We start from the raw sequence: 11,005 nt of genomic DNA, 5'->3' as shown, positions 1-11,005 counted from the left end.
ACATAAAATGCAATGTGGACTCCGTAACACTTTTTTTTAATGATTATTATTATTATTTTTTAGATATTTAGACATTTTAAGTTATTTTAAGTATCAACAGGAAGTTTTTAATTTGCATAATTATCACATTCCTAAGAGGCAAAGTTCAATAACACTGTATTTTTTCAAAGGTACCAAAAGGTGAGACATATTTTCATAGTTAGATTAAAATAGGTGAATGGTAATCCTCTTTAAAAAGTTAGTGGATGCAAGCAGCAGCTCTGAGCGACATCATGTGATGAAGCTTTGAGATTTGTTTTCCTGTGGGAATGGTGCTACTGGAAACGAAGCTTCAAAACAACTGAGAAGAAATAGGAAAATACATGCAAGGCGACTTGGAAATAACTGAATGTGATATATATTTGTCCAACAAACACAATGACTTTGCACGGGTAATTGGTCTTTGTGGAAGCACTGGTGGTTTGCACTGGTGGTTTGTACGGGTGACTGAAGCAGAAGATCCATTATATACTGTACCATTGTACCATTCAGCCATTTACTAGAAGCAAAGAAAATCCAATAGCGTTTTGCACCTATGCAAATTTACCTCATAAGTCACATTTAAACTTACCTTTTTGTATCTTCAGAAAATGTAAACCTTTATTTCCTAAATTTGTTTGTTTTTAGACCAGAAACTAACACATTTATGTTGATATAACAATACTGTCCATCCAATATGTACATAAGAGTATTGTGACAATCCCCTGCAGTAAAAACACCTGTCTGCAGCGTCCTCGTACTGACGTCGCCCAAAACCAGGATGTCCCGCCCTCCTTGTTTCTCTCCATTGACACTCCATTTCTATTGGCTGCCGGCTTGAGTGACGTTGCCGGCGTGCACCTGGTAGCCCGTCATCGGTGGGGCTCGACGGTGAGCCCTCTCCACACACAGACCGACACAGACAGATATGCGGACGAAAAAGGGGAGAAACGGGAGAGTTGTCCGTTTTAACCTCGCCACACGGTGCTTCGGCCTACCGCGAGGACTTTCCCGCGAATGATTTCACCGACTGGGAGGACGTTAGCGGGTTTGGAAAGCAGGATTTAATCCCTTCCCCACATCCGTATTCCCAGCCGTCATTCGGGCTCTACTGGAAAATGATTGTTTAGAGGTTTTTTTTTTTGCTAGCGCCGCTTTCTTTTCGTATAACCCCGCCATGGTGGACTCTATTAGGAAGACTTTCGTGGTCCCAGATATCAAGCCATTGGATTTGTACGACTGCACTAAAGCAAAAATATGCTCAAGTGTCGGCTGGTTGTTGGCCAAATCCTACGGCAGTGCAGGTAGGTTGACAGGGCCCAGAAAGCCATGCTGTTAGCGCCATTATCATGCATTGTGTTCGTATTTTTGCTTCTGTACTGCAGGGAGAAGCCTGTTTTAAGGTTGCTGTGTGTGTGTAAACTCAGCGTTTTTTTGTGCACAAAGAGGTACACATGAAAGCATGCTCTCAGTGTGCACACACTCTTGTCATTTGTTTCCATTCACTAGCTGCTCACCTTGTTTTGTGTTCGAAACAAGCCTCCGTCACTATTGTTTGTTGTCTTAAATCTATCAGAACCGGTCTTTTATAATACTTTTGACATTGGGCACATTGGGCGTGGATCATTTGGTGTGCTATCTCATTGATGACAGGCCCTGTCATCATTTGCTTACTTACTCTTGCAAGTGCTTACACTTGCATTTATTATGTGCATGGCCACAGGATTTCACTCTTGTCTGTGAAAAAGACCACGTTGGTTATCACAATATGTTGTTTTGTACCTTTTCTAGACTATTTAATGCTATGAGAAGTAGTGCATTGGATAAAGCAAAGCAAAATTTGATTAAATTGTACACAAATATATTGTTTGTTTGTTTTTTGGACTATTTACCGTTAAGCAAAGTAGTAAATTGGATTAAAAAAGGCTGTTTAGGATAAAATGGGACACAATTGTTTTTTTTTTTTGCCGTTACTGTACTCATTACTGTTTAGTGAAGTACAAAAATGTCTAAAACAAGGATAAATTGGATCAGAATGTACACAAATATGTTGTTTAGTTCCCTTTTCTGGATTGTTTAGTGTTAAGAATGTAATGGGAAGTAGTAACCTGGATAAAAGATTCATTAAACAAGATTGAATTGGATCATAATGTACACGTTCCTCCCTCACGTGCCGCAATTTTGTCATTTGAATTCTGAGAAATGAATGCAAAAGTTCCAAAATAGCCCTTATCAGAATGTAAACAACAGTAGTGGGGAAAAAAGAATCTTGGATCGACACGTTTTTCGGCATCTGCACCAAATTTTAATGGCATCTTCCTTGGCTCATACCAACCTCTCCATAAAGTTTCACGGAAATCGGTTCAGTAGTTTCTACACAATCCATCTCACTAGCGGTGGCTGGAGACTATGTTATGCAGAAAACACGGCTTGCTTACACAATGCCAGGGTCCGGATCTCCCAGCTGCTGCAACCTCTGTTTACCCTGCAACTTCCAGACCACGCCCTCTGGTCAAAGTCACTTCCCAGACCTCCAGCATGCAGGGATATGCACTCGAAAGATTGGCTCCCATTGTAGTTTGTCTGACTCAACTCTTGTGGCCTTGATGACATCATCAGGTCTATTCTGAGAGGGGAAAACAGACAACATGGCGACGAGAGGGCGGCCAGGGCGTCTGGTTCTTCGGTGCTCCAGGTCCTAATTAGAGTTAAAAACACAGAGACATCCTCATGACAGGACTGTGATAATACTATTGCGGCAGATCCTTGTTGTTGGACATTACAGCACTCAGATTGGGTATTCCCTATAACTGTTTGATCCACCCGCTTTGTTTTATATGTGTGGAGTTCCAGAACTATATAATATCCTAATTACTTTCTATATAATGTTTTGCTGCTTAATGTATGGGAACAGTATATAAAAATGATCCTTTATTTTATTTAATTGATCAAATGTTTGGTCATAAAGATGTGGTTGTCAAAGTGTGAGGTGGGGCTTCCCTGGGAGGAAAATAAAGAAACATTTTTCAAACCCGCAAACATAACTTAACAATTATGTTTAAAGGCAAAATGATTTGAATTGTAGTTCCTACTGTGAGAAAGTCACAATATATCCTCCAACAAAGTCAGTTTTTCCGGGCGTAAGGAAGGGCCCAGCTGTATTATGTTCTCCGAGGGAGGCTCGCTATTCAAAACTTTATTCTTGCCTAACCTTAACAAAGATAATTATGCTCACATCTGATTGACACATAATCATTTAATGATGCATTTATTATCATCATCTAATCTGCATAACGTCAGATTACACCCATGTGCTTTAAGAAGTGTTTCTAATAGTCCCAAATTACCTAAATTTACAAGAATGATACAATGTAATGTATTGCAGAAACATGGACTGACACTGTACATATAAATATAATTGTGCAGATACGCCTAATGTGTGTCCTGCTGTGAGTGTCAATCTATAGTAGGGCTACTGGCTTGGTCGGTATGTGTCAGCTAAGCACCTTCCAGGCAGTGTCTTATTATCCTGACACGGAACTTCACTATGTTTTGCATCAAGGTGAAGGTGACGAGGTGGTGTGAGGACGGAATTTTGGATTTAACCTTGGCGCCGGCTCATCACAAGTGATGTGACAGATAATGGCTCAGATAATGACTCCACTGCTTACTTTGTGGCGTTTACACTGGAATGAGACCAGAAACTCTTGAATCACCTGTTCGGACAAAGATGCTCGTAGCTGGAAAGTTCATCAGGAAGACTCTTTTTGTCTTTTGCCTCTAAGATTTATGCTTTATTCATGGAAGAGTTGATCGTTTTCTACATTTTTTATTACATTTGTGACTGAAATTTCATATTTGGTTCCTGATTTCTTTTTTTTTTTTTTTGCATGTTTGCCGCACTTAAATGTTTCAGATCGTCAAACAAATGTCAATATTAGTCAATGACAACACAACTGAAGACAAAGTGCAGTTTTTAAATTAAACTTTGTATTATTAATTAAAAATCCAAACCTACATGGCCCTGTGTGGAAAAAGTGATTGCCCCCCCCTGAACCTTCCTAAACCAAAATTACCCTAAGAGGGCAGCGGCAACTCATCCAAGAAGTCACAAAAGACCCCACAACAACATCCAAAGAAGTGCAGGCCTCACTTGCCTCAGTTAAGGTCAGTGTTCTTGCCGCCACCATAAGAAAGACAGAAGCGGCCTGCATAGCAGAGTTTGAAGACGAAAACCACTGCTGAACAAAAAGAACATTAAGGCTCGTCCCAATTTTACCAGAAAACATCTTGATGATCCCCAAGACCTTTTGGAAAATACTCTGTGATCTGACGAGACAAAAGTTGAATTTTCTTGAAGATGCGTGTCCCATTACATCTGGCGCAAAAGTAATGGCCGCATTTCAGAAAAGGAACATCATACCAACAGTAAAATATGGTGGTGGTAGTGTGATGGTCTTGGAAGACTTGCTGCGCCAAATGGAACACATTTTCACACCACTGTATCATATATTGAACCTAAGTTTGTCATACATACAAGCGTAAAAATAAGTTAATAGTAAGTTACTATGCAGGGTTTCCCCGAGGATTTTCTTAAGCTGTAGTGGTGGGCTGCATGGGACTGGCGCCGCTGTGTCGTGTCGTTTTTTTTTATTATATGACAAATAAAAATTTTTTAAACAACTTAATTAATTGATTAATGTATTTATTTAATGTTTTTCAGCAATCAGCAGAACATGAACCTCCACCAACATGTTTGACTGTAGGCAAGACACAATTATCTTGCTACTCACTCGTGTTGCCAGATAGCTAGACAGTCATGACGGTGTCTTTGCTCATTTTCATTGCATAGTAAGTCTATACTGCTACGCAAGCTGTAACATCTCCCAAGTTGTGCGACTGTAGAGGTCTCCCGTAAATGCTGTAATTATAGCCGGGGACTTTATTTACTTAAACCAGAAAGAGGAAGGAGTGTTAATTGGAATCGGACAATAATAGGAGAGAAGCTTTCATTTACAGAATGTACAAAGTCATTATATATAACTTAGATTTGTCACTCTAATAATGATTTGGCGTGCGTGAGAAAGTGAAACAAAGCTGTTTGACCATATGGTATATTATTAACAAGTATGTTGCGCAACACAGCAGCAGCAGAAGCAATGTTGTAAAAGCGGTATGGCGCAAACTGCTCAGCCACCATTAATAGCGCTGATGAGTTCATTGTAAACAGTACGGTATCTGTTTCACACCAACAGCTGAGGAGCGCAAAACAATGTTTTATAGCGTGTACAGAGGTATATAAAGCTGCTGGATGCTGACCACTCATGATACTTCAAAAAATAAAACTACATCAGGAGGTTGCCTACAGCCACAACTGTTGACGCCAGTGTTTTTTGAACCGGTGCTAGTTAGATACCCAGGCAGTTATTGGCTTTTGTATAGGAGACTCTAGTTTAATGGAATAGATGTGTCAGAGAATTGGAAAAGCTTTACATAGAGTACATTCCAAGGTTTCTGTCATAATTTTTCATGTGTAATTCTTAAAAAAAAATGCTTTAGCATCTCAGCTCCACCCAAGCTAACAAGCCGCTCTAATTCCTCTCGGAATGATTGCTCATCCTCTCACCAGCGGTCGCTATGGCAAGTCAGCAGTGGGAGGAGGGACACGGATGTGAGCAGGATGTTACCTTGATATTGATGTTTACACTTTACACCCTTTAGTATACTGTATAAGACTGTATGCTACGTACTTTCAAGCTACTGCCCACCCCGGCACTGATCCGTGTAAGAACGCTACACATGGAGGACAAAGGTCACAGTACAACAACAACAACTTGCTCAAACAGAAGCCTTGTTATGAGTGAGTGTGTAACCTGAAGACGCCTGTAGGCTAGGATAGTGGATACCGTGCAGAGATACTGTAAATGCATGGATTCTGTCACTGTTGCACCGTCTGTGAAGCCTCCTCTCAGGCTGCTGTAATTCAATCGACAGGCTAACACTCCTGTGCCCTGTGGCCTTGTAATACAATTTAAGGCTCCTCGGCTGGTGTGATACAAGGGCCACTGTATGTCACAGTGTGATATGGAGGGCAACAGGATGTGTTCCAAACAAAGTAGCAGCATAGTGAGGAGCAGTTAGTCAGCAAGCAGGAATGAATGTGCTGAGTCTTCATTTGGACTTTTGCATGATATTTTGGATGGGAAATAATAGGATTTTCTCCTTCTCCAGTGTTGCACTGTGTAGACAAAAGAATAAAGACACACTTCTTAACTTAATTTTTAAGCCATCCAGGTTTTAATCACCATTAGAACATCTCTGTGTGGAGTTTGCGTGGTCTCCCCAAAAATGTGGACGTTTTCGCCTGGGTAGTCATGCTTTGTAAGCGGCACAGTGGCCTCAGGAGATTGAGGATTTGAATCTCTGTGTGTTGTTTGCATGTTCTTCCCATGCATGGGTTTTCCCCCTGTAACCAGACTTCCTCTCACATTCCACACACGTGCATGTATGTGAATTGGACACTCCAAATTGTCCATTGGCGTAATTGTGAATGTGTGATTGTTTGTCTATGTACAGTATGTGCCCTGTGATTGACTGGCGACCAGTCCAGGGTGTACCTCTTGCCCAAAGTCAGCTGGGATAGGCTCCCACTCAACCTTGACCCTAACAAGGACAAGTGCGATAGAAAATTGATGAGTGGATGTTGCTTTGATTAGGCCCCTTGAATATGAATTTGGCATCTTACCAAGATATTGTCATTTATTCCAACAGTTTGGAAGTGGTGTTTTTCTGTTTCTCTACGAGAGTCTAGGCCGCCCCACACTGTGTGTGTATTTGGTTTGAGGATTTACCTCTGTCGCCAAATGCTTGCTCATTTGGGTTCATTTGGTTTTAATTAACGTATGGTGACCGGGGCTCTAGGTCTTCTGCCTTCAGTTAACTGATGTGATTGTGAATTGTCGCGATCCAGCCATCCATTTTCGATACCATGTCCTCAATAGGATCACAAGTGAGAGTCCTATTTTTTCCAGTGATCGTGACAGTCCTTGTTAAAAATTGCGTCTGCGCTCGTCTGATTGTTTGCGTGTGTTGATTGCTGTGACACAAGCGGGCAGGCAAGCTCAATCGCTCAATGAGCTCCGAGTGAAGCAGAGGATCAATGCCATATAGGCCAACCCAGCACATCTCAACTGTGACCACTGGATTTTTATTTGCCTGGTCGATTTCTCCCCCCTCCCCCCAGCCCCCACCCCACCCTCATGAGTGGCAGTGGTTGTCTTTTCGTGACATCATGATATCTATCTGTCTCCTTTTTCCACCAGTCTAATGAGTTCTGGCATTTGCATCCTACTTTGCCTTCTGGCAATGTTTTTTTGTGTTTGTGTGTGTTGGGGTTACTCAGCGCTTACAGCACGAATGTGGACACCGCAGTTTGGCAGCACCACTGAACCATGCGACTCCAACGTGGCTATTGTTGTTTAAACTGTAAAGCTGGGCGTTCTGTTGTCTTGATACCACGCAGATCACTTACGTGACTTAACAATTACATGACATGATACTGCAACGCCTCCCTCCCTGCCTCCTAATCGCCTCCCATTGTTTACACGGTTAGGTGTAATCTAGAGCACCCAGACACACTTTCAGTTTACCCATGTCCTTTTAAAGTGAATTTAAGTATTTGAACGCCTGCCCATTACACCTACAGGGGAAGGAACATGTCTTATTTTCCTGCTTCAACGGCTTCAACAGTGATTGACAGGGTTGGGTTGAGGTCAGGGTTCTTGGGCTTCCCAAGATGAATAATTACGATCCGGATCAATGTATCCCACCTCCTGATTGATTTAACAAATCAATGTGTCCCGATACCTTTGTACGTGCAATGTATTTTGCATAGCTACCTTTCATTCTGGAGTGTAGTCCTCTCTCTCTCTGTGTGTGTGTGTGTGTCTTTGTTGAGTTTGCTTCTGGCCTAGTCCGTATGCAGAGGAACCAGTTTAAAAGAAGGCGTGTCAAGTGTGTGTGTGTGTGTGTGTTTGTTTGTTTAGAATTCTGTTTGCAGGGAAACCAGTCGGAGCAGATATGATGCAGGTCTCTTCAGAAGGCCTCTACAGTCGCTCGGCACTTTCTCTTGCATTGTCTCACAATTTTCTCTGTGTTTAGAAAAGCTGCACATTTCAGTTCTTTGCTTGTCTGAGATGTATTCAGTTTATTAAAGGACACATAAGGGTAGAAACCAGAAGGAGAGCATCCCTGAGCTCATCATGTCCTAGTGACCTTGATATTTTTGCTGCTCACCCAAAAGATTTGAGCTCAGTTGTCGAGTTAATTCCCTCAACCCAGTGGGGGGCATGTTTTAATAATGATATCCCTACAACATATCATCATGGCGTCTCCTGTAGCTTGAGAGTTCTTTTCCACTCCAAGACCACACTTAACTCTCCCTATGTTTGTACTGTATCGCTCCCTATAGAGAATGTCCCTGCTGAGCTGCGAGATCCCTTCTACTGTGACCAGTATGAGCAGGAGCACCTTAAACCTCCCGTTGCTCGTCTCCTGCAGTCCTCTGAGCTCTACTGCCGCACCTACAGCCTTCTGCTGCTGGGCGACGGGCGAGCCGAGGTGCAGCCCAAAGACAACGTCGCCCTGCTGCAGCTGCTCGCTGAGAGAGGCCTGGTGTCGGTGACTGACGTGGACCTCCGACATAAGCCCATCAAAATGGTAAGAATTCCTGATACAGAGTACAGTAGGCTTAAGAAACAAGGGCGACGGCATTAGGTACGCCTGTACAATCAAATGAGATCCAATGCAAGAGCTGTGGCAAAGAATTGTGGCTTTTCGAAATATGTTGAAATCTATTCATTATTGTGAGGCAAGGTTTAAATTTTAAGTTGCCATTAGAATATGTACATGTACCTAATGAAGTGCTTAAGCGTAAAGTGAATAGGGTCTGAGGATAGAGCTCTTTGGGGCCCCACACTCTACTGTATAAGATGAAAAGCCACATGTAAAAAAGTATGACTGGCTCTAATTTGTAATATTATTCTTGGGTATATAAGGTAGCGTAATTATTTAAAACTTTGAATCCTGAAATCCATTTCCACACCGCTGTAAACAAATTTTAATAAATCGTTTTTCAGTTAAACTTAATTGTAATTTGATACAGTAATCACTCATTTCATTCCAGACCCGACCGTGATAAGTGTTTTTTTCCGCAAAGTAAGACTGCTTGTTTATATATAGAATATTTTCATACTTCAAGCATAGAAAACCTGTTTACGACTTTCTAAATACATTTTTTAACATAAGAAGCCTCTGGACATGAACTAACATCCCTATGGTCACCGTTAGTCAATATAGTAGACATGAATAAGAAAGAAAATAAGACAAAAGAAAATAAGCCATTTAAGACATAAATAAGACTTGTGCCTGTGTGTGTTGCTGTAAAAGTGTTCCCTAGGGGAGCTAAGTGGCAGGCGGACAGGAAGCGACATCAGGGGTTCAGAGTTGAGTTTTATCTTAGATTCCGACTGCAACAATAGCCTAACTGACACAAAGTGACCGGTGTAGAATGCTACATATCGTTCACAACGTCTTTGAATGCATCTTCTGAATGCTTTTATAGTTGCATTTTAGCTCATTTAGCCATTTTTATGGTTGGAAATGCTTAATTTACACAAAAAAATACAACTTGCTTCAATATATATATTTTTTGGCCAATAATAGACTGTATTCAAACACGAAACAGCATGATTTATAAATTAATATATTTTTGAAAAACTGATGATAGAGTGGAGTCCGCGAAGTGGCCAGAGATGACTGTAATCCAGTGTAATGTCATTTTTAATCCAATTTTTTAAATTAAAATTGTAGTTTTATTTTTGGAAAAATTGTAATTCTAATTGAATATTAATTTAATTTAATGAAAAAATTAAAGTCTGTGTGTTTGTTGTCGACTTGACTAGTGCCCACCGATTCTACTGGTCTCTGTTGAATTTGGGTCTTGTTTACGCTTTGATTTGTGGGATTAAATGACTGCCAAAAGACCCCCGCTCATTCATCTGTGCTCCCTTCCCCCTCCTTCCTTTACATTGACCCTGCTCCTTATCCCTAGAGGATGAGTACATCCAGCTGCCAGGCCCGACAACAGCCACAAGCTTTTTCCACTCAACGATTGTGGCGTAAAAATTGAGTCAACCGTTTTGCTTAGCCTTGCTTGTTTAACCAGAACTTATCAGCTTGTGAGTCGATATACGTTGTGTTTTACCTTTCTTTTGTTACAGAACATCCAGGTAAAAAAGATGTAGCATTCCTACATGTGTAGGAGGATCTCTGGTTGGGTTCCAGATTGTGTAGAGGGCGTTACAATGGATGCTCCATCAGTACAATAGCAAACTATTCTAGTGAAACTCGGGATCTTGTGTCGCTAGAACACTCCGGGCTGGGCCCTGTAAGTGTAGTCAAGAGAAACTGGTTTGTCCTCTCATCCTCTTTTGACAATAAGCCTCTTTCTCGCTGTCGTCGCTCTCCTCTCCTCGTTCACACGGCACATTAAGTTGTCTCAAAGACTGTTTTATGTTTTGTTTTTGCCACCTTTCTCTTCTCAGTGGGAACCTGTTTTTGACATGTACTACAAGGACCAACGTATTCAGACTTGTTTGCAGTGCACAAAGCAAGGCCCATTAAGCCATGCTTGGATGAGTTTGGTGTGGGAGCACTTGAAAGCCAACCCCATCAAACAGTTTTGGGATGAACCAGAACAGAGATTGCGAGGAAGATCATTTCTCAAGTCCAACATTAGTGATGTCTAAGTTGACAACTGACCAAAACATTCAAAATATTTGGGAAAGTCTTCCCAGAAGAGAGGAAGCCTTTATAATTACATACAGTATGTTGACGTCTTGTAGCTATTATGGTCAGGTGTAACGTTTCTCCTGCCTTCGTGGATTGTCCAGACTTTTTTTAAAGGCTGTTTCAGGACCTACTGCAA

General features: G+C 41.4%; 1 protein-coding gene across 1 annotated transcript in view; it reads left to right on the top strand.

The window, feature by feature from the left end:
- Positions 1-895: 895 nt before the first annotated feature.
- camsap3 (calmodulin regulated spectrin-associated protein family, member 3) overlaps positions 896-11,005 on the top strand; it is a 28,217-nt gene continuing 18,107 nt past the window's right edge. Inside the window, exons 1-2 of the mRNA XM_054759735.1 lie at positions 896-1,322; positions 8,489-8,736. Coding sequence (XP_054615710.1) covers positions 1,196-1,322; positions 8,489-8,736 — 375 coding nt within the window. The 5' untranslated portion in view covers positions 896-1,195. The remainder of the gene's footprint in view (positions 1,323-8,488; positions 8,737-11,005) is intronic.

This window comes from Dunckerocampus dactyliophorus, chromosome 18 (genome assembly GCF_027744805.1).
Source record: "Dunckerocampus dactyliophorus isolate RoL2022-P2 chromosome 18, RoL_Ddac_1.1, whole genome shotgun sequence".
NCBI classification, from domain to species: domain Eukaryota; kingdom Metazoa; phylum Chordata; class Actinopteri; order Syngnathiformes; family Syngnathidae; genus Dunckerocampus; species Dunckerocampus dactyliophorus.
This window is presented reverse-complemented; position numbering and strand designations above follow the sequence as displayed.